The 25,196-nt window shown below is 37.5% G+C and overlaps 1 protein-coding gene across 1 annotated transcript; it reads left to right on the top strand.

Annotated features, from left to right (window-relative positions):
- Window positions 1–82: 82 nt before the first annotated feature.
- Window positions 83–25,063, top strand: pkmb (pyruvate kinase M1/2b). Its single transcript, XM_007246603.4, has 12 exons — window positions 83–209; window positions 10,825–10,971; window positions 12,900–13,080; window positions 13,264–13,355; window positions 15,296–15,427; window positions 16,933–17,119; window positions 17,316–17,586; window positions 18,879–19,029; window positions 19,159–19,311; window positions 21,068–21,234; window positions 22,369–22,550; window positions 24,307–25,063. Exons 3-12 carry the CDS (start codon window positions 12,930–12,932, stop codon window positions 24,411–24,413), a joined length of 1,593 nt encoding a protein of 530 aa, XP_007246665.3. The 5' UTR covers window positions 83–209; window positions 10,825–10,971; window positions 12,900–12,929; the 3' UTR covers window positions 24,414–25,063.
- Window positions 25,064–25,196: the final 133 nt, after the last annotated feature.

Below are 25,196 nucleotides of genomic sequence, written 5' to 3'. Positions count from 1 at the left end.
ACAACACAGCGCGGCTCGAGCATGCTCAGTGCGCTCTGCCGGGTCACGAGACCGCCGTCTGTCAGACAGCGGCACGGAGCATGCCCACAGCGGCTCGCGCTCAACCGCACGAGCGGCGAGGCGGGAAAAGAAAGCGCGAGCTGAAGATGGCGGGGTTACCGAGGGATACAACCCGGAGCAGCGCGGAACCCTGATAACGCTGACAGCAGGTGGGTGATTATCACCATCCTGTCCTGTGTTGTGTTGCTCTGTCTTGTGTTGTGTTTTGTTGTCCTGTCCTGTCATATCCTGAACTGTTGTGTTCTGTTCTGTCCTGTGTTGTGCTGTCCTTCACTGTTCTGTTTTGTCCTGTCATATCCTGCCCTTTTTTGTTCTGTCTTGTGTTGTGTTGTCCTGTCCTGTGTTTTGTTGTCCTGTCATATCCTGCCCTTTTCTGCTCTGTCCTGTGTTTTGCTGTCCTGACCTGTCTTGTCTTGTGTTGGCCTGTCCTTTCCTGTTCTGTTTTGTTATGTCCTGTCCCGTTTGGTATGGTGCTATCCTTTTCTGTGCTGTTCAGTCACATCCTATCCTGTCCTGCCCCGTTCTATCCTGTGTTTTGCTGTCCTGACCTGTCTTGTCTTGTGTTGGCCTGTCCTTTCCTGTTCTGTTCTGTCCTGTTCTGTTTTGTTATGTCCTGTCCCGTTTTGTACGGTGCTGTCCTTTTCTGTGCTGTTCTGTCCCATCCTATCCTGTCCTGCCCCATTCTATCCTGTGTTTTGCTGTCCTGTTCTGTCTTGTCTTGTTGTCCTCTTCTGTCTTGTTTTATGCTGAACTGTTTTGTTCTCTTCTGTTCTGTCCTGTGTTGTGTTGTGTTGTCCTGTCCTGTGCTTCGCAGTCCTGTCCTGTCCTGTCTTGGATTGTGTTATTCTGTCCTGTTTTGTTAAGTCCTGTTCTGTTCTGTTCTGTTCTGTTATGTCCTGTCCTGTCCCGTTTTGTATTGTGCTATCCTTTTCTGTGCTGTTCTGTCCTATCCTGTTCTGTTCTGTGCTGTCCTTTCCTGTGCTGTTCTGTCTTGTCCTCTTCTGTCCTGTCCTGTACAGTCCATTCCTGTCCTGTCTTGTCCTGTCCCATTCCGTTCTGTTTGGTCCTGTGCTGTTAGGGCTTCTTTTTTGCATGTAAAGTTTAAATGCCATTTGAGAATGTAGCTCTGTATTGTAGTGCTTTACAGAGGTTTGTGAATGTAATCCCTTGCCTGTGTGGTTCTGTCAGCTATTGTTCTTGATGTGGTCCCGTATGAGGGATTGAAGATTATGTGTATTTAAGCTTGCACCCTTGCTCTTTACACACTAAAATTCCTTCCGAATCTTTAATGATATAATTAGAGATATGCTGATGCTGATATCTGACATTACACATGTGTATCTGGCGATGCCGATATACACATTTACAACTTACAGTGGGACTAGACACATTAGTTTATAACTAATTAAAAAAATAGAAATAATAAAAATAGCTTACATCAAGTAATTTTAAAGAAGAGCAAGCAGTGTCTGCAAAATTGAACTGCATTAAAATATTGGCTATACCGGCCGATGTCTATGATTATCTGTCAACACTGATATAATTCTGTTATCATCGAGCATCCCTAGATATTATGCAATGTAGAGGGAGGGAGAAGTATGCAAATCCCTTCCAATCTTTCCACTAACTGGAGATCTACTACCCATGTTGATTATATCATGATTATAATCACTTGTTTAAAAGCATCATCATTATTATACAATTTTGCTATGTTCTATTATATAACATGAATCTCTATTTTATTTTGCCCCTCTCTAATTTACTTTATTCTATACTATTTGATTCTCTTCTAGTCTCTTCTATTGTGGTCTGTTCTTTTTTGCTCTCTTCTAATACAGTTGCAAGAAAAAGTATGTGAACCCTTTGGGATTACTTGGATTTCTGCATAAATTGGTTATTAAATGTGTTCTGATCTGCATCTAAGTCACAACAATAGACAAACCCAGTCTACTTAAACTAATACCACACAAAAATGATATGTTTGCACGGTTTTATTGAACACAACATGTTAACAATTACAGTGAGGGGGAAAAAGTATGTGAACCTTTGGATTTAATAACTGGTTGAGCCTCCTTTGGCAGCAATAACCTCAACCAAACGTTTCCTGTAGTTGCAGATCAGACATGCACAGGAGGAGGAATTTTGGACCATTTCTCTTCACAAAACTGTTTCAGTTCAGCAATATTGTTGGAATATCTGGTGTGAATCGCTCTCTAGAGGTCATGCCACAGCTTCTCAATTGAGATGAGGTCAGGACTCTGTCTGGGCCACTCCAGAAGGTGTATTTTGCAAAATATACACTGCAAAATGTCTTGGTTAACTTGGGAATTCATTTTTCCGTTGATGAAAGCAATTTGTCTAGGCCCTGAGGCAGCAAAGCAGCCCCAAACCATAATGCCCCTCCACCATATTTCACAGTTGGAATGAGGTTTTGGTGATGGTGTGCTGTTACTTTTTTCTCCACACGTAGCGTTGTGTGTTCCTTCCAAATAACTCAATTTTGGTTACATCTGTACACAATTTATTTAGCTAGTAGTGCTGTGAAACATTTAGGTGCTCTTTTGCAAACTTCTTACGTCCAGCCATGTTTTTTTTTTGGACTGCAGTGGCCTCCTCTGTGGTGTCCTCCCATGAACTCCATTCTTGTTTAAGGTTTTCCTTATTGTAGATTTGTCAACAAAAATATTAGCATGTGCCAGAGATTTCTGTCATGTGCCAGAGAAAAAGTCTTTAGCTGACACTCTAGAATTCTTCCTCACCTCATTGATCATTATGTGCTGTGCTCTTACAGTCATCTTTACAGGACGAAGTGGAATGTAGCAGCAGTGCTGAACTTTCTCCATTTGTAGACCATCTGTCTTACCGTGGACACATCAAGGCTTTTCGAGATGCTTTTGTAACCCTTTCCAGCTTCAATGCAAGTCAACTATTCTTGAACGTAGGTTCTCTGAGAACTCTTTTGAGGCATGATTCACATCAAGCAATGCTTCTTAAGAAGAGCAAACTCAAAACTAGTGTGTGTTTTTTATAGGGCAGGGCAGCTTCAAATTAGTTTAAGCAGACTGTATTTGTCTATTGTTGTGACCAAGATGAAGATCAAAATACATTTAATGACCAATTTGTGCAGAAATCCAAGTCTCCCAAAGGGTACACATACTTTTTTTTTGCAACTGTATATTCTGTTCTCTTCTATTATGTTTTTTTTTCTGTATTATTTTCTGGTGTACTGTATTCTGCTTTATTCTAGTCTTCTCAGTTTAATTCTGTTCTTTTTCTAGTCTATTCTATTGTGTTATGCTCTTGTCTGTTACATTATTTTCTGGGCTCTTGTGTTCAGTTCTATTATTTTCATTCTCTGCTCTGATTAGTTTGGCTCTGTGGTTGTTTGCTGTATTCTGTCCTACTCCATTCTATTTTATTCTATGTTCTCTTATATATTTATATATCTGTGTGAACATCGTTATGCAGTAGACAGAAATGCAGAGAGATATGTGAGGCTCTAGGGCACACTGAGAGGTAGAGGGTCCAGTGAAACAGAGAAAACTGGGAAAACAGAGAGGAGGAGAGGCAGCCTGCTAACAGCCTGACTTGTCTTGACCGATTAATGTCATGTTCTGCTTTAAGCACTGCCACAACTGTGCTCTCAGATGTGAGGGTGAAAGTAATGCTTCCTCTTCAAATTACAGCCTAATCTTTCATTCGTGTGTGCATGTGTTTATGCATGTTCACATGGATTAGCCATCTTGTATACACCTTAGTGTTATATTACATTTAAGTCTGCATTATATATCTCAGAGCATCCCAAGCCAGGTTAACTGCAAGGAATCATTTTCACACAAGTATATAATGCTTGGGGGACAGTCCTTCTTAGTTCTTAGTTTTATTAGGGGCCATGTGCAAAACAATTAAACACACAAGCAGGCAGTATCGCAAGTTTACGAATGTCAATGGTGGAATTGGGCTTTCAGATTTCTTAAAAAATGGATTCTGGGGTAGAATGAGTGTACAGCATACATCTTTTAACAAGGCTGAAGTCTCTTAAATTCCTAGTGGGGATAATGATTATGAAATAATTGTCTGTATGCACAATTTATTGGGAGTTGCAGATACTTTGCCAAGGTCTAAAACTGTCATCCTCAATTGAACTGCACTAGAAGATTCTAGAAGACCAGTGTCACTGTCTATAGTCAAGTGAGTTTTACAACACTTTGAGATAAATGACCATACATAAGTTTTGGTGTAATAAAGGTAAGACAATCAAGTTTTGGAACACTTTGCTAACTGTTAAGCATGGTGTTGGTAGCATTAAGCAGGGAAGGAGTTTTGCATGCAGCGCTGTTATTGAAAACCTGTTCTAGACGTGATTTTCAGTTTACATCCAGGCCAAGTGCTGCATGCACCAACACCTTGGTATACAAGTGTCATAGGCTATAGGGCCATCAAGGGTGGAAGTGGAATAGAAAAAGCATGGTAGCATTAAGCTTTGGAACTGGCCATTCTAAAGTCCTGACCTCAACCCTACCAATATATGTGGACTTTGCTTAAAGTCATGTCCATGCCAGGAAATACATTTTACTGAACTCCCAATTCTGCCAAGAGAAGTAGTCAAATATTCATCCAGAAATCTCCAAAAGGTTTGTTGATGGCTACCAAAAACGACTTACTAATAGATATTTAACCAAATATTACATGTGCTGTATGTGTTATTTTGACCTTATGTTGCATTAAAAAAAATGTGAAACATGTTTCAAAGCTAAATTAACAATTGAAAGTCCAATCTTGATTATACACTTTCAACCACAACTGCAAACTTACGAGAAGCTAAAACATAAACACAACATTTTGCAAGTACATTATGGATTACATACACGTATTAGCAGAAGCAAATCTAGGACCGCAGTTAGTGGTAGCAAGCATACACAAACTAATCTAATAAAGTTTGTGATGGAAACTGGACCTATACACTCAGCAGGAAGTGATGATGTGCTGATAAAGTTAACAAGGCACAGCGCCTAGAGATCAGCAGGGGTCTGTGCTGATTGGAAAGTAGCAGTGTCAGACATGGAGTAGCCAATGCATGGTCTCCTATGGAAGAGACAGAACAGTCCTGCCTTGTGACCATGCAGTTTAGGTCAAGGATATGTTTGGCATTTGCAATATCATACGTACACTCCACACAGCCAGGACACGCAGCTAAATCTCTCATGACAGACACTGGAGCCAAATTAGCACACAAACTCCATGAAAGCAATACTCTCATAAGTCCAGCCAACAAATAACTGCTTACATTAGTAATCCTTCTTAACACCTAAAACCTCGGTGACACTTCCTGAGCAAGTGATGTACAACACTGTTAAAAAAAAGCCCAACGTACACTAGCTTAGCTGATCACCTAGGCCTGTTGTGATAATTATGTTGTGATAACGACTTGTACATAGATATAGACATGACCTTTTTTTTCTTTTTTGCTGTCCTAAATATTGCCATTGGAGCGGCTGTGGAGAACTGAAACTGTGTTCCCTCGGATGCTGGTGCTCCATCCAATACTCATGGGATGATGCGGGGTGATGCTAGGGCTGGATATGATACGATATAATTCAGATCTCAATGTGAACAGTATAAATGTAACATCACACAGAGAGAACTGGGCGATATGGTAAAATTAAAAAATTAAAATTAATAAAATTATTATAAGACATTTTTTATGATACACAGTATTTATCACAGTGTTTTGACACACAGGCAAAATTCTTCAGCAGTGGCAGATTTATAAAAATTGCTGTACAAAATTATGCATTGTACAGTTATTTTTTATTGAGTCTTTGCTGCTTATCATCCAATTAAACAGGATTTTTGATGTCCTTGATAAGCCTATTATAGCGTATTCAAGATGATATAAAAACAATATGAAAAAAAAATTCTCGGCTCAAGGTGTGCCCATCCAAAATCTTGAGTTCACTAACACTCTTTTTGCTAAATGCAATCAATTGCTCACAGCAATGCTCCAACATCTAGTAGGAAGCCTTCCCTGAACAATAGAGACAGTTACTCCAACAAAAGCAGGATAAACAATTTTTAATTTCTTTCATTTAAGAAGAAGCAGGGTGTCCAATAAAGAGGTGTGCCATATTGCATCGTATGTAATAATATTGCAAATGACACTTTATGAGCTTATGAGCTTTATTTCATAATATCACAATATTCTTGAAAGATTATTTTGTATTTGTTTTGGTATTTATTACTGATTTTGCGTTTAGTTCTTTATTTGCAGTTTATATGCATGCACTAAATATGCTGCAGTTTAGTTATGTTGTCATATTACTTTATTTTTATTTTGTTATATTATTATTATTAGACCAAATTAGGGTCTTGTTTAGTATGTAGAAAACTGTTATATGTTTAATAAATAAAACTAATATAATTTGTTGCAGTAGTATATTCTTGAAAGTAATTGGAAAAAAAATAAATCCTTTGTCATACTGCCAAGAATATTGTTATGGCAAAAATGTCCTGATTGTGATATTAGTTTAAGGTAATTGTAACATTAGTGTAGTCCAGTACTTTTAGTCCAAATGTGTATATTGACCAATAATCAAATTATATTAAAAATGGAAAAAGTTAATTGCTCTTTAAAAATGTTAATTTGCATTATTTTGCTTCTGTATTATTATTATATCTGTGGGGTCTTCACATTTAATAAAAAAAAATGATGCATTTCTATTGGTCCATTTATTACGAAATTTAAAAAATACAGGCATGTGCAAAACACGTCTGGCAAGAACCAAGGTGCCTTTCAGTGTATCATAGACTGTATGATTGCATTTGCTCCTGATAATTGTGATAGTGTGTGATAGTATGTAGTGTGGATGCAGCTGTTCCATACTGAATTGCATTTGGATTGTCTGCAGGTGGTCCTTTTTGTACGCCTAAGCAGAAGAATCGTCAGTATTACTGAGAGTACACTTAGAAAGAAATAAAGTATTCACTGGAGTCTTTATTATTTAATGACTGTAAATTAAACGTGTAAATTAACAGATCCCATTGAAGTGAACAGCTCTGGCCAAAGTCACCTCAAGCCAAGTCAAACAAAACTGATCTTAGGTCAAGGATACTGAGGGTGGGATGATTTATGAGGATATCACAGGTCAAGCTGAGAGAAAAAATAACCCCAGCCCAAACACTTCCACAGATACAGTGCTGACTGATGTGGAAAGCTACTAAATATTAGGACATGATCTACATGTGTTTACCTGTACAGCAGGTAGGAAATTTGAACACATATGAATAAAGTGCACAGTGTGGGCATACAGCCACATAACAAGCATTCAAAAGCCTGTGTTTGACTGCTGTCCACTAGAGGGAGATAATGTTCCTGCATGACATAAGCGTTACTTTGAAATGAATATTAGATGTAGACTGTAGAGTCTGACATGTCTAATTCTATATCTGGCAAAAACTGGACAAGATCTATAACACATTGAGTTTCTTAGTAATAAACAAGCAATTTATAAGTTGTTAGACATTTATAACAAAAAAACAAATCATAATATATGTAACCGCAAATCAGACGAAGTTGGGACGTTCCAAATAATAATAATATTAATATTAATAATAATAATAATAATAATAATAATAATAATAATAATAAAAACACAATGCATTATTTTTTACATTTTCTTTAAAATGTGTTTAATAGCAGACAGTATAAACCCCTAATGTGTCATGTTTTGTCTGGTCAACTCCATTTAATTTATTAATGTACATCAATTCCTACATTTCAGTCTTGTTGAAAAATGCATGGACATCCCTGGAAAAATTGTCTCCATTAATCATGAAAAAAAATCTTGAAGGCAGCTTCTGCATTAATGTTGTGTCAAAGAAGTGTACTAACACACCACATACTAGGACAGACCCTGACTTTTTATTATTATAATTTTATTTTTTTACTTTTTGCCGAAAACAGTCTAGATGGCCAAAAATGGATCTGGAACACTCAACACTCATTTATATTCATATTACCACGATACATGTTTCCTAATTGTCCATACCAAAGACATCCGAGCCCAGAGAAGTTAATGCTGCTTGTGGGCATGGCTAACATAAGGCTCCTGTTTAGCACAGTAAAGTTTTAAGTGTAACTTAAACATAGACCACTTTATTACCACTTCATAAGCAACAGATAAAATAAAAGTGTTTCTAATTTGGGGTAAATATACCTCTTCAAGGAAATACTACTAAAAAGAAAACACCACTGATAAATGGTTCTCTTTGATAATGTGATCACCTCCATATTCATCAAATACTAATAAATTGTTTTAAATATCCTTATGCTTAAGTTCTTAAAAACTATTTTAGAGCCCAGAAACATATATGTGTTTCAGTACATTCATTTTAAGGCAAGGGCTACCGAACCTTTGCAATTCACAGCGCAGTGTAGCCAATTAAACTCCCTCATGCCTTTAGTGTAAAAGACCCCAGCTAACAATTTTTTGTTTGTAGAATATTTTCTTCTGGAATGTCTTCTCTGGACAGTGTTTAACATTTGTGTCTGTCTCAGTCAGTGGTGTGTGAACAATGTCAGCAGTACTTGACTGTTTATGTGGGCTTACCTGCACCTCTGTATTTATCCATACAATAATCTAATGCAGTGCAGTGCCATGCAGGAAATATTTCAACCATCAGAGTGGAGAGAGGGAAACAATGTGATCTCAGTGATGTTGGGATGACTGTTGGTGCCAGACAGGATGTTTTGAATATTTCTATTACAATAACTTTTTTTGTTTAATTCTAACAGTTTAGTTCAGATCAGTAGTGCACACTGTTTATGGATGTACTTTATAGAAGGTTTATTTTAAAAGCTGATTAGGTGTCTATTTACATATGACTTGATGACATGTGAAGGGTTCTCTGACATGCTCCAAGACATGCTCTGAAATTACTGTACTCTGGTGGATAGACTTACATGTTCTCCTGTTTCTGCCAGTCTATCATAGACTAAGGATTGACACACATAAAACCCACCTACAAACACACACATACACACACACACATACACACACACACTCACACACACACACTCACACACACACACACACACACACACACACACACACACACACACACACACACACACACACACACACACACACACACACACACACAAAGTGTGTGTGGCTGACTGTCCATCATTGCCTTATTAAGGATGGGTTAGAGGGTTAGGAAAGCCTCAGCAGAGATTACACGACTCAGTAATTGACCTTAAGACCCCACCATAAATTTTACAGACTATTATTGGATGATGCTACCACTCTCCCTTCAAAATACTCATGTTAGGGTTCTGTAGTTTGGTATCTTGCTCAAATACACCAACCGAATGTGACAATTTACAGCTTTTAGTTGAGTGGGATTCTGGTTATAGGATGTGCAAGTGCATTAAAGCAGCATTATACAGAATTTATATACCTTGCTCTTTGTTCCTCATATAGTGGGAAAGTGTAATATGTGCATAGAGCCACTCCCTAATGACATGTTTTACACATGCATTTCTGAACAAGCTAGTCTGGATCTTTTGACTTGGGTTAAGCAGCGTTATGCCATTCTCATGAGCGTTGTCATACCTGCTTAAGATGCATAGTGCAGTTAGCAGTATCCTTAGCCTGGGGTAGTATCTACATCTGCCTGATTTGAAGTAACCCTGCTCACTACTGCCATGTTTAAATTAATCGCCGCTGTGATTTTGATTACGTTCAGAATTGTCCAGGAGCATTGTAGGACATCTCCCTCTCTCTCTCTCATTAAATGGGTGTAACAGTAGTAATATTAGTCACTGTTAATCTGTTTAGACAGGCTTACAGTTTTTAAGTACTTTTTAAAGATAATGTTAATTTTTGCCAATACTGTCCACTAGTAGGGCAACCAAGGAAATTGGGACTGATCAGCAGTCATTTTAATACTTGAATATTCAATTTAAAAATGTTTTTAAATATGCAGCTGTTCCATATACACAGATTACTTTGAATATTTTGTCATTTTTGGGGCAAAGCTTACCCTGTAGTACTCAAATCCTTAATTTTATGCGTGATAAAATTCAAAGTTTTTTATACTTTAAAAAAACAAAAAAGTCTTAGTTCTGCAAAATAGGTAAATAAATAAAAATACTGTTAAATGTGAAAAAATCTTAACTTTTACTGGAAGACAAAAAAAGTTTTATACCAGTATATGTTTTATTTTGGAACATTTCGATTGGTCTGTTCATCAATTGTCAATTCGACATAATAAAAAACATCCGTCAAAACCAAATTATGTTAAAAAGATAAAGTTGAGGTTACTTAATGATGTATAAAATACATAATATTAGATGCACATACTATACGTGCATGTATGATCTATAAAGTATCATAGAACTTATTTACAGATTTTTTTGCCCAGCTCTAAGAAATGTGCTAAACATTAAATAATTGTTTTAAAACCATAAACAGTTTAAATGCAGTGCTTTGTAGTTAAAACAATTCTACAGACATAGACCTGATCCACTCTTTAAGATCCATACACTTATAGACTTGCATCTTTCTTAAGCTTAAAAAGCATATTACCGGTATATGGTTTTCTGTCATTGCCCCATATAATACTTTTGACCTTAAACAAATCATTCCAAAGTATTCATAAGACACTGTTTAAAATTTCTGCTGTTATGTTTGTTCTGATAGTAACATTTTAAAGAGTTGTGATATGGATTTATAAAAGGGACTAATTTTTTTTGTACAGAGGGGGAGCACACCGCTCAGAACCCTCTCTCTGTCGGATGGATACAGCAGAGCCCCTTTGAGAAGTAGTGCCGGTCAGCAGAGGGATTAATTTTGGCCGGCACTTGTGGGAAGGACACACACGTCCTGCAGGCACTCATCGGTGACGGTAGGTAGGAATCACAACAACTGTGGATAGTCTGAACCTGTTACTTACTACTTACATGATACATGACATTCTGTCAGATTTCAAATTCTTTTAATGTAGGTAGACTTTTACAGAAGTTCTTCTGAATGCCGTGCAGTCCCTGTAATCTGGGACAGTAGAGTTATTAAATTATAAATTATTGTATTGTGGTTTTACTGTATGTTCTGCATTTCTGCTATACTTTTCCACTAAACTGTGGTAATTTAAAAGGATCAACCCTTAATGAAATAAGATTTTTTAAATAAGAAAAATAATAATACAAAAAATATTTACATTTACAATTAAATATTGCAGTTTTATTATGCACTATTTTTTGCCATTTTAATATTATCCTTTAGTGTGTATGACTTTAGAATATTCTAATGTAATTCTTTAAACTGAAGCTGAACACCATTAGACATTTTTGAAACTGAAAATAACTTGTGCTCTAAAAATAATCTTCATGATGTGCTTTGGCTGTATGAATGGTATGTTCTTGCTCTGTATGTGTGTGTGTGCACGAGTGTGTGTGTGTGTATCCGTGTGGACTGTGACAAGTTGCATTTCTGTCTATCGTGCTGTTTAGACTTTAAATCCTTATTTCTAGATTATTTTGATTTTTCTGACGCTACATTAAGTAGTATATCTACTACATATATTTTGCTATATTTTATGTTTTATTTGCTATATTTGAAGTTAAGGAGCGCACTGTTCTTGCCTATGCTGGGACTGACTTGTATGTGTGTGTGAGCGTGAATATATGTGCAGTCATGCATTTACACACACTCCGAGGCTTTGCTTCACCCTGCTTACATAGCACTGCCATAGGCCTGTATGATTCCACTTGCTTCAGTACTAATCAAAGTACTCTTTAAACTTTTTTAACATACAGTATTTATATGATTTATATGTGCACCAGATGCTAATTTAAGGACTTTCCTAAAGCACTGGTTGTAAGCTTCCAGTGTGTTGGTTTTTACATAAAATACTTACGTAAAATGCATGTCTTCGCATTTTTTTGCATAGTTAAATGTTAAAGCTTTAAAGTTACATTAATTTGTGTAATTTGTATGTTATATAAATCTAAAGTTTTGTTGACAGTACTCAGGAATGAATTTGGTGTAGGGCTGCACGATATTATAAAACTGACACTGCAAAATTTCTTCCTGTGATATATATTGCAATATTAAAATCTACAGTAATTTTCACCAAAATGTACCAGTTAACAATCCAACTTGTCACAATATTAGTAATAATATTAAGCTTATATAATCTGCCTCTGGTCAATTTGTCATGGAAAATAAGAATAGTGCAAATTTTACATTTGTGTCGAGCTGCTGATGCTTTAAAAATGTAATTTGACACTGCATCTGACATTGCACATTTGTTGATGTGATTATAACGCATGCGCACATTGTGATAACAATTCTGCAACAGTATATTGTGCAGCCCTTGTCTGGGCGATGGAGAAATGCATGTTTGAATGGTGATTTTCATCAAGACTTCATCAAGAAATATTATTGCTGTCCTGTAAAAACATTATGTCAAAATTTCTTTCTTGAAGAATAGACCAATAGAAATGCTCCAAAATGAGTTGGGATGAAATCTTTTAAAAATCTTTTGTATGTTTTGTTGTGTTTTGTTGTTCATGACATAACTTTCTCGTCACTTGGCAAACAGTTTGCATGTATTTAGCAGGAAGACTGGTAGCTGGGGAACTACTGTTGATGCATCTATGATGTCTGATTTGGGCCTAAAAAACGTGGGCTGAAAAATTATGTTTTTGATTCATTAAAAATGTTTATTTTATGGTAAAGAAGGAGGTCTGAATTATTCTTAACAAAGACTTTTGTTTGAATCGTTTTGTAAATGACACTGACAATGACATCATGATTTCTTTCTTCTCACAGGACTGTTCCAGCAGACACTGAGCTCCAATCATGTCGAAGTCTAAGGATATGGGTTCTTCCATCATCCACACCCAGCAGCTTCATGCTGCTATGGCTGACACTTTGCTGGAGCACATGTGCCTGCTGGACATCGACTCCGAGCCTGCAGTTTACCGCAACACTGGCATCATCTGCACCATCGGTCAGTGGCCGGCTCCCATATTATTACTTAGATTATCAGTCTTTTACAGTCATTTTCATTATCTAATGTATGTAATGGACTTTCTCATTCTCCATTATACACCTGCCTTTATTAGTATTGTGCACTTGAGACAAAACAAAGTGAATGCAGAATTTAAAGCGTTTGCTTCATGTCTTCATTTAGGACCAGCTTCTCGCTCTGTTGAGAAGCTGCGTGAGATGATCAAGGCCGGCATGAACATTGCACGTCTGAACTTCTCTCACGGAACTCACGAGGTTGGTGATCTCACAGAGTCATTACGATTTCCTCTGTAACTCACTGGCAAAATCACTACAAATCAGTATAAAAACAAGTGGCCCTCTATATATACATTCTAAAGATTTAAAGTTTGCCTGGTTTTAAGAGACATCATGAACTCTGCATATTAAGTTGGTTATCAAAACTTTCCAACTCTCCATGTTCCATATTCAGATCAGTTCAAGTATTTGTAAAGCACTTTTTATGAAAAGATGTTGTCACAAAGCAGCTTTACAAGCTCAACCCAGTAGGGGTTCCTTCATTGTGACATTTCCCCTCACCTCTGGAAATGTCAGTTGTTGTAAGCTGATCTGCTTTCTCACCTTCTGGTCTGTGAGCTGCATACAGTGACTTTACTCCACAGAAAAGTCATAGAGAAGACTTGGGCATCAAGTTGGACTTTAGAGTTGACTTCTGACCTCTTGTTTTTGAAAGCTGTGACTTTTGACCCTTTTTATATTTCATAGCTGTCGTTCATCACCTTTGAATTTGTCCTTCATGTGATACTTTTGATATTTCAAGTGGAGACCTTCAAAAGGTCAAGAGTACTCATTATCCCATTTTACAAAAGTCTCAGATCAAAACTAATATTCCTCATGTGTTCAACAAGGATTAAGCAGCAGTTAACTTAAAAAATAATAATAATTCTGATTTCAATATTACTCATTTAATAACCTGATTAATCAGATATTGCATGCCTGATGCAGTATTTGTGTTTTATAAATAATACAGTCCCATGGCTTTGGTAAGTCGGATAATAATTATCATGAGTAAACAATCTTTATATATTATTTTAACTTTTATTTTATACTGTATTCTGTAATATGAAGATTTACTCTTCTTCATTTTTCCTCCAAAAAAAAAAAAGTAGGATCTGGAAGTATAGCCCCCAAAGGGATCTAACAAAGAAGCATATCTTTGCTGTTGCTTGAGCATAAGACAAAAATGGCATTAAAAAATAGACAAACATTGTATAGAAGAGTGGTTTAAACATGTTCAAAGCACCAGAACAACAGATACTGCGTTACATTTTCGTGTTTCACTTTAAAACAGTTCCACATTTCAGATAATTGCAATAGTAAAATGTAGTTTTAAAATGCAGTCTAATATTCTATGGAGAAAATTTGGGTAAAAATGTGAGTAATATTTATTCATAGAAGCTTCAGCTATTTCTATCATTTTTTAACTTCTGTGATTTAATTCAGATGCTAATCAAGCTGTGATAATTATAGGCATTGATAGAACATTGCATCTCATTTGGAAAACCAAGAGGGATATTAAACCTTGGTAGCATGGGGTCAGCTGGCTGGCTAATTATAGCACAGGGATGACCTTTACAGACACTATACTGGTACATTGGGTATCTATCTATACTCAAGATCTAACGGTCAACCTCAGCTCTGACATAAGGCGGAGAAGACATGGGGTGTGGCTAGACAGGCGAGTCTGGATTATATATGTGCTATTTTTAACTGGTATCCTGTAGATATTAATAGACTAACCAGTAAAAGAAGAAGAGCAAAGTGGCAAATGTGTCCAGTGCAAACATGCTGTGGTATATAGGTCAATGAGACTATATGGCTTCCTAAAGCACTTGTGGCATCTAGCATGACATGCCCAGATAAGTTTATTACATTGGGTTTACTTTAGATTACATAACTGTAGCTAAGTATGTTTAAATCTTCAGTATTAACGACATCAGAAGTGTATGTTGACAGTCTTATTGCGTCTGGTCATCATTGGATACTGCAGTTGTAGTTTAAGCATTATATCACGCTCTTCAGGTGTGGTGAATCCGTGCTAATCAGAGGCACTAGTTTTTAGACTATGCTATGAGTACTGTGTTAATCCTGTATTGAGGATTATTGCTAAAGTTTTTGATGCAATTCATAGCTAGACCTTCTTTTCTGTTCCTTAGTATCATGCAGAAACCATCAAGAATGTACGCGAAGCCACTGAGAGCTTTGGACCTGGAACCTTTGAGTACAGACCTGTGGCCATTGCTCTGGATACCAAAGGTCCTGAGATCAGGACTGGACTTATTAAAGGCGTAAGTGTTTTTTTATGCCTCAGAACCCACCACTGGTCATTTAAAAAAACAACTTTTTAAGGAATTTAGTTTAGTCATGGACAGTAGGTCCACACTGCTACATTTTCTATATAGTCTAAATATGTAAATATTTTCATGTAACTACACAAAAACCTTGTGAAATTAAAACACTTATTTAAGGAAATTTTAATGAATCCAATGTATTTTACCCTTCAATATACTTACCCTTCAATATAACTGATTGATTTGTGGTCTTACTGTGGTGTTACTGTAAACTACAAATGAACAGAAATCACGTTAGATCAGTGGTTTGCCACTCTGACCATACTCCACGCTCCACAAAACCAGCAAGCTGATTGGCTGTTTCTCCTGAAAGGCGGGACTTTATCCATGAACCGGCAGCATGATTGACTTTAAGAGATTTCCCATTCACACAGCGGCCTCCTGATTAATACTGATTTTTTTTTTTAATAATATGGGAAATTTACAGGAAAATACTAATACGTGAAGACGGCGGGAAAGAGAGTAAAATACGGTAGTTTCCCGGCCAAAATGGGTATGACATACTGCACACTTAAAAAAAAAAAGTAAGAGCCAAAGGGCAGGTCAGGAATACAGCTCTGGACCACCTAAAAATTTTAAAATTATTTTGGATTTTACCAAATTGAAAACCTCTGGAATATAATCAAGAGGAAGATAGATGATCATGAGCCATTAAACCAAGCTGAACTGCTTGAATCTTTGCACCAGGAGTGGCATAAAGTTATCCAAAAGCAGTGTGTAAGACTGGTGGAGGAGAACATGCCAAGATGCATGAAAACTGTTATTAAAAACTAGGATTATTCCACCAAATATTTATTTCTGAACTCTTAAAACTTTATGTATATGAACTTTATTTTTTTGCAATATTTTAGCCGTTTCTGTATATGTATTATATCAAAATGATATAGATTACAAGTGACCTCATAGTGCAAGTTAGCCTGGAGGGGAGTGACTACACCCTGATGTGTGTGTAGAGAAGACTTACCCAGTATGCAAATAGAAGTACCAGGAACCAAAAGGAGAGGTGTGAGTTTTACTCACTTACACCTAAGGATAGTAAATTCATCACCAAGCCTTGGGACCAGTGAAATTAGTTGTTGGTGTGGTCATGCCAAATTGTAAATTGTGTGCTGACATTTGAACTTAATGACATTCAAATTATAGTGTACCTAAAATCAATAATATATTGTGAAAACAAATAAAAAATAAATGTTTAGATGAAAAATGTGTTTACTTTGTGTCATACCAGCATATTCTCCTTATGTAAAATCAACAGCCACTCAGAACCATTTTTTAGTGTAGATTCTTGTCAGTTGATTAGCATGTACAGTAACTATTACTATTACTATGTTATTCCACTTCCCACATAAATCTTCCATTGTAAAAAAAAAAGGACTCTCTTCAGTTCATTCTATAGATTTAAATTTTTATACTGTTCTATGCTTATTATGTTCTGCTCCTAGAGTGGCACTGAAGAGGTGACGCTAAACAAGGGGGATAAAATCAAGCTGACCCTGGATGACAAATACAAGGACAACTGTGATGAGAAAACCCTGTGGTTGGATTACAAGAACATCACCAAGGTGGTTCAGCAGGGCAGCCATATCTACGTCGATGATGGTCTCATTTCACTCAAAGTCATTGAAGTTGGTATGTTTTAGCTACTGCTTTCAGTTCAGAACAGAAAGTGAATCTAGATCTTGGGAATATTTTGTGGTAATGAGGTTTTTAGATTTAAAGATTAGCACAGATGAACTTTGTTCCTAGCTTCCTGAGATTTTCTCTTCTACTGTGTGCGCATTATTCCTTTATGCAAAATCGAATGCATTCCATGGCTTTGTTCCAGGTGGTGACTACTTGACCTGTGAGATTGAAAATGGTGGCATGCTGGGCAGCAAGAAAGGTGTGAACCTGCCTGGCGCTAACATTGACCTGCCCGCCGTGTCAGAGAAGGACACTCAGGACCTGCAGTTCGGTGTGGAGCAGGGAGTGGACATGGTGTTCGCCTCCTTCATCCGCAAGGCCGCCGATGTGCAGGCTGTCAGGAAAGTGCTGGGAGAGAAGGGCAAGGAGATCAGGGTCATCAGCAAACTGGAGAATCACGAGGGTGTGCGCAGGTGAGTGTGTGGGAGCATTTAGTATCTCACTGGCATTTTTTCTAAAATCATCCATAATTCATCACATCTGGTAACATAGATAAAAAGAAAAATGTTTTCAAATGTTCTCTCCAATAGGACAGAAACTAAAGATTATTTTAGTAGTATTTATTTTATTAATCGATAAGTCATTTTTTATGTCATGATAATTTTGTCATGCCCTTTATTTGTACTTCCTACTGGAGAGGGTCCCGATCCAATGCACTTTGATAGTTTGACATAGATATATTAACCTAAAAATGACAAAAAGTATTCTAGGATACTTTTGTCTTCAATTAAGATGTAAATTGTGTGTCTGTGTGTGTGTGTAAGTAGTTACTGCAACATAATTTATTTAACTAATGTTAGAAATGTTAATAAAGGAGTTAATTAGGGCTGCACAATATCGGAAAAAAATGACATAGCAAATGTTTTTTCGGCGATATATATATATATAGCAATTATTAAACAATGCAGGGCCCATGACGTCACCAGAGACAACGCTGTGTATTTACTTCTTGTGTCAAGAATCAAAACATTGCAACATGATGTGTTTGATTTAATTGTCTTAAGTGACACTGCACGTCCTGCAATGTGACTATTACGCATGCGCACATCGTGATGATGATGCTTAAACGATAAATCATGCAGCCCTAGAGTTAATCCTGTTTAAACTCACCATATCATGCTTTCTACTGTAATTTAACCCACCACAGTTAATATAGAAGCCAGTGTTCAAACTGTGCAGTGAGCAGACCTGACATTATTTCACCCTATCCAGCAAAGACAGACTTGAGCAGGGGTTCCCAATCTTTCGCACCTCATGACCCACTCAAATCACGGCCCGCCCTATAAACTCTCATTGTGAGGACGAGCCTAATTTAATTCCTACATTTTTTAGTAAAGTAGTTGTTGATGCCTCTAACCTCCAGATTTCTGCCCCCTGCAGCCCTACTCTTCAATATAGTCCAATTCCCATTCACTACTTGAGACTTCCTATCACATGATGCTAATGTGTTTTTTTTCTGAGACATATAAAGCCAGCAAGTCACATTGTTTCAACTGCCACTGATGTAACACTGCACAGCTGAACACACTTGAAGGAGAACACTAAATGCCAGTAGTTCTGTTACATCAGCTAAAATACAGCAACACTGGGTTAAAGGTGGAGAATAAGGGGAGAGCAAGACCTGTTATGCTTAATGGGACTACCAGCAATGGATGTCTTGTTGTGTTGGTTTGAGTAAAATATTTTTTTCTCTCTTTTTGCTCAGATTTGATGAGATTCTGGAGGCTAGTGATGGTATCATGGTTGCACGTGGAGACATGGGTATTGAGATCCCCACAGAAAAGGTTTTCCTCGCTCAGAAGATGATGATCAGCCGCAGCAACAGAATTGGCAAACCCATCACGTGTGCCACACAGGTTGGACAATATTAATTATAACATTTCTTTTAAGTAAAACTCCTTTTTTTTGGAACTTTTGAGGTACAATTTAAAAAATGTTAAATTATAGACCATTTGTATTGGCTTTTTGTTTCTCCTACGTGGCAGATGTTGGAGAGCATGATTAAGAAACCACGCCCCACTCGTGCTGAGAGCAGTGATGTGGCCAATGCCGTGTTGGATGGCGCTGACTGCATCATGCTTAGTGGAGAGACAGCCAAGGGAGAGTACCCTGTGGAGTCTGTGAGGACACAGCACCAGGTGAGGGTGGTAGTGTCTGATTGATATGAAGCTTGATTGCATCTTGATTTGCTATTGCAGTTTGCTAATGCTCCAAGTACAGTGTGTGTTTATTCCTATAGATAGTGCAGCTATCTCTGTCCTGCAAGTATTACTGAAGCAGTAGCTTTGAGAAAATATTAAGATAGCATTTTTTTATTCCCTTAATTCAGTGTCTTTTAAAGACTCATTTATGCTATTTAATACAGAGGCAGATACAGTCTGTCTCTACTCTGTGTTAATTTTATGTGTATTTGTGCACATTCTCTGAAGCTCTTGAAATCGTGGGGGCCATTTAGCCAGTGGTGAGACAAACTAACTGCACAGCAAACACAACGAAGAAGAAACAAACTGGCAGAAAAGTAATTTATGGTGGAACCAGATACAGCATTTGTTATACACCATTTTACCATCACCACCTCCTCCACCATCACCATGGCCATTTCTCAATATAGAATACACAAGTTTGGACTCCTCTACTTGACCAGTTTGAACCTGGCACGTTCGATTTGCGAGTGCATACTCCCGAGGACGGGAGGACGTCTGATGGTTATTCTCTAATTGGAAAAGCTGCGTACATGATGAAAAAAGATGTAAAGGAGGAGCAGAGTAGGAGCACATTTTCTCATAGCTGCTTTCTTAACAAATAAACAACATATCTGAAGTCTAAATCACTACTTTCTCACCTCAAAATAACTTCAAACTTCAAAATGTTTAACTTACATGTATGTACTTTCTCCTCCACCATTACATGTATAGTGCTGCAAGGTGCATTCTGGGATATTGGACTGTATGAAGTCCACACAAGTCCCCTAAAATGCATCCTCAATAATGTGGGAGGAGCAAGAACACATTTGTAGTGTTTGTAGTGTCTTCTAAACTTTTAAATGGAACAATACTTGGGTTTCGACTGATGACTTCTCCCGAGTCCAAAAGAACACAAGTACAGACAAGAATGCAGATCGAGAAATGGCCCATGTTTGTTGCTAAAAAATGTGTTTGTCTCTGAACTGCTTAAAATTCATAATGGCATAAAGGATGCATGGACGTTCGAGAACAGTGACAATAACATTGTTAGAAACAGACATACAGTATTCATTTTTACACAAACAAACCGGACAAATGTTCCCTCAATAGTACAACATGATTCTTCAAGTCCATCTGTGCCCCTTAATAGTAGAGAAAATCAGCTACAAATTAATTCAGTAAAAACATAAAGGAAATTGAAATGAGCCTTTTGTGTCTCTGAATCATTATACAATGCATAGGAACTACTGAATGTAGGCTACAGCTCAGAATGTTGATTTTAAAATGCTAATGCAGACCGAGTTTTTACTAACTGTCCATGTTCATAATCCTTTGTTTTCATATTTATAAAGTTCATATTTATAAAGTTTTAAGAGTATAGAAATCAATATTTGGTGGAATAACCCGGTTTTTAATCACAGTTTTCATGCATCTTGGCATGTTCTCCTCCACCAGTCTTACACACTGCTTTTGGATAACTTTATGCCACTCCTATTTAATTAAAGCAGTTCAGCTTGGTTTGACGAATTGTGATCATCCATCTTACTCTTGATTACATTCCAGAGGTTTTCAGTTTGGTAAAATCAAAGAAACTCATGATTTTTAAGTGGTCTCTTATTTTTTTTTTTCAGAGCTGTAGGTGGCAGCCATCCATAAGTACAGTATTCCAGTTTCCTCTTTCACACTCTTTTGTGTGTGTCTGTGTGTTCAGATTGCCCGTGAGGCTGAGGCAGCCATGTTCCACAGGCAGGTATTTGAGGAGCTGCGCCGCATCACCCATCTGACCCGTGACCCCTGCGAGTCTGTGGCCATTGGTGCTGTGGAAGCCTCTTTCAAATGCTGTGCCAGCGGTATCATTGTTCTCACCAAATCTGGCAGGTACAAACAAAACGCACAGCGTACTCATACCCACACACACACACAGGTGCCGTGTATGTACATACATTCTTTAGGTTTCCCTACAAAAACTCTGTGCAAAATGTATATACACATCCATGTTCATACACTTACTCATAAACATATACAGTATATTTAAGTGTGTATTGTATTGCGTTCAAGTTCAAGGATATTAAACACTCCATAATGTGACATGCCTGACATACCGTGCCTCACAAATACAATGAAGCATGTGACGCCACATACATGCACAAAGACACACACTCACTGCCCATATTGGTTAATGCCAGGGTGAAATGTGCTCCCTCATGCTAAGCTTGACCTTTGCGGGCCTGAACCTTGACATTTGCAGGCTAATTTAAACTGCGTGTTCAGCTGTTGCTGTGCAGCCAGTAAAGTCAGTTGCATACAGTATCTCTACTTGATGAAGGACGGCTTTTTTCAGATGGCTTTACCTGTATTACAGCACTAAACCACTTTGTAATGATGTCTCACAGTTTCATTCCCGGGTGAAATAAAGCACACAGTAAAAGAAATGTCAGATAAGAATGAAACATCAGGCATGCACTCAAGTGTGAGAGAAAAACTATCCCATATGAATATGTATGTGAATTATGTGTAATTAGTCCTGTTTCACTGGATGAAATGTAGCATATTTAAAAAAAATGTTCCACATTTAAAAGAGTATTAAAGTTTTTAATAATCTGCTGCAACTGATGCATGTTGTTTGTAGGTCAAAATAATATTGCGCATTGTGAAAAAAATGTAAATATCATGATGATGATATATATATCAACACCCATCAAAAAATCAAACATTATGATTAATTATTGTTTTATATTTTGCGCTGCACTAAATCCAGGCTAACAAAAACAATTATGCTCTTGTTTTTGACAGATATTACAGACATTAACCCCTATAGCAGGAAGATATGTTAAAAAAGTGTATTTTGACATCTGTGACATAGAGCCATTTATGGAAGTATTAGTAATGCTTATTATGCTCTGAAAATAAAGTTAATATCTATATTCTGGTCTACGTGATTTTTTTTTGGGCTCTGGAGATGCTCTTTTTGACCTTGGTTTTGTAAGGCTTGTCTTGTCACCCTCTCTTTAGGTCAGCTCATCTGCTGTCTAAATACAGACCCCGTGCCCCCATCCTGGCCGTGACCCGTAACGAGCAGACAGCACGTCAGAGCCATCTGTACCGTGGCATCTACCCTATCCTATACAACAAGCCTGCCAATGATGTGTGGGCTGAGGACGTGGACCTGCGTGTCAACTTCGCCTTGGAGATGGGTAAGGACACAGGGCATCTTTTAGACATAATGATGGCGAAGGGCTGTCATGCTGAGGCTCTAGGATCAGGATGTTTCATCATCAACGGCGAGCTGCAGTGCTTGACAAGACAGTTGCAGACAGTGCTTTAATTTGGGAGAAATTACGATGTAGGTGTAAGCAGGGAATAATAGCTTGTTGGCTCTGGACCGGGGGTGGAGGGCAGGAAAATCTCCAGACTGATTTGGACGCTTGCCTGATGGCATTGGAATTGGATGTCTGCTGTAAGTTGAATAGGTGTGTCTGTACAAGCTCTGCCAAACCATTTATATCATTGTGTTGGTTCCAGTTTTTAAGAAGTGCATATATATATATATATATATATATATATATATATATATATATAGACAGTAATCATTATTTTCAGTAATATGATTTATTTTTTATAATGTGAAAACACTGGGGATTTTTTTGGACAGTCCTAAACTACATTTTACTCTTAATGAAAAAAATATAAATTGAAATGCTGTATTCCAAGACTAGGCTTAATTACCGTCTGGACATCTGCCCTTCCCTATTAGGTAACATTTAATCACTGATGTCCAGTGGGAGCAACAGTGGCTTCTTGTTACAACCACTGTATAACTCAATACATCACATAAAGTATATGGTATATTTGGAGGTTCACCTCTTTTATTATGTCACACAGATTTACAGTTACAGTAGAGGCTCTCAAGGGGAACGTTACCCTTCCACTTTAATATTGCTACTATTGTTTGCTATTGCTTTTTTAGACCTCCCATGAGCACTGTCCATAGTAGTCTACCAGAGTTATTGCTTTAAAAGCGCTTTAAAACCTACAGTAGGTGTGTAGCTGCAGGTTTTCATTTCAGCCAAGCAGAAATACACGTCATTAGTTGTTTAAAGACTGATTGCTTGATTAAACAGATGGAATAAGGGGTGCTGCTGGTTGTTTATAATTAAAAGTCTGAAGAAAAATGGGCATTTTTTCTGGATAAGATTGGATACTGCTGCTGCACAGTGTTTGAACAATTGAGTATTGAAGATACTTTGGACAGTCAAACTAGGAACATGTGTGAACAGCATCTGATCTATTGCAGTCATGCATTATTAAAGCAGCATTATGTATCATTTTCCCTAAAAACTAACTGCAATACGGAAAAAAGAATTTCTGTCATTGCTTTTCTGGGTTCAGCATTGCTGCCAAATGTACTATGTAGCTTTGGTGTAGCAGGAATAACGATGACTCGCCAACATCTGTCCAGATTAGGGCTGCACAACAAATCTTTTGTTTGAGTTATAGTAATATGACAGTAAACGCACACACCAAACCACTTCTAAGTCTAAGAAACTTGAGTGCATCCACTAAACTAAGTTAGCATCTTAATTTATTATGTTTACATCAAAATTGTTTTATCCAACAGCATTATCACACATCACATTTTTTGTCCATATGATTATTTTACTTTTAGTAAAGGTTCTGTATCACTCAGCTTGTATTAAAAAAAGTGCATGTGTAAAGCATGTTCTTTATGGGTTTTAAAATAAATTACACAAATTACACTTCTTGTCTGTAGGAGGAGCCCAGGAGCAAAAAATAACAATTCTCACATAATGCTGCTTTAACATAGTTTATGTTGATCTCCACAGCACTACATACTGTATGTTAAATGAATAACTTTTTTATTGTTTATTTTAGTTACTTTTTGTACTTTTCTGTTCTGGTGGTAACCATCTATTCTTCTTTATGTTTCAGGCAAATTCAGGAAGTTCTTTAAGTCTGGGGACGTGGTGATTGTTGTCACTGGCTGGCGCCCTGGCTCCGGATACACCAACACCATGCGCGTGGTTCTGGTGCCTTGAGCTCCGTTAAGAACTGTACCTCTCTCCCAAGCACCCATTCCCCTCCTCCTTCCTCCTTTTTCCATTTAGATACTGCTTTCCTCATCATCCTATAGCTATATTTAAGCAACAGCAAAGCTACCAAATCTCCCTTCATCCAGAAGTTTTTAGCAGGCCGTCACAACAGTGCCGTTCACTGTGACAGTTCTCTACACCACTCTACACTAATCCCCAGCAACCTGGTGTTTCATCCTTTCACATCCAGACCCCTCACAACACTTTGTCTGTACTCCGTTTGACTGTTGTCTTCCATGCTGAGTTTTGGTTGGTATCTCATGCTTTGTTGATAAGCTGTGTGTAAGCTAAGTGGCTGATAGGAAATTCCATGATGAAAAGGGTCATGATAAAGCTCAGGGTGCCAACTGTTGCTCTGTGGGAGGCAGTTGGCTGTAGATCAACACAAAGTCCTGTATTGTGTGTGGGGTGTGGTGAGGGATTTTGGGACTTCAGAAAGCACAGGATGCCCTCCAAACCTCTCTCTGTTATTCAAGCACTCTCGCTGTTCATTCTACCCACTGTCGACTGGCATTCTGAGACTGATAAGATGTATATCTGCTGTATGAAAGTGCTCTGAGGCTGGATTTCCATCTATTAAACGGATGATCACCTGATATCACCTGAGTAGTTCTTTCTTTTTTTCTTCACTAGATAGGAACTAAACTAATATCAATAATATAACCAGTATTTGGAGTCTAGACATTTAGGTATTTTATCAGTCAGCCCTCGAGACAGTTAGGAGGACTG

Source organism: Astyanax mexicanus, chromosome 2 (assembly GCF_023375975.1).
Source record: "Astyanax mexicanus isolate ESR-SI-001 chromosome 2, AstMex3_surface, whole genome shotgun sequence".
Taxonomy (NCBI): domain Eukaryota; kingdom Metazoa; phylum Chordata; class Actinopteri; order Characiformes; family Acestrorhamphidae; genus Astyanax; species Astyanax mexicanus.
This window is presented reverse-complemented; position numbering and strand designations above follow the sequence as displayed.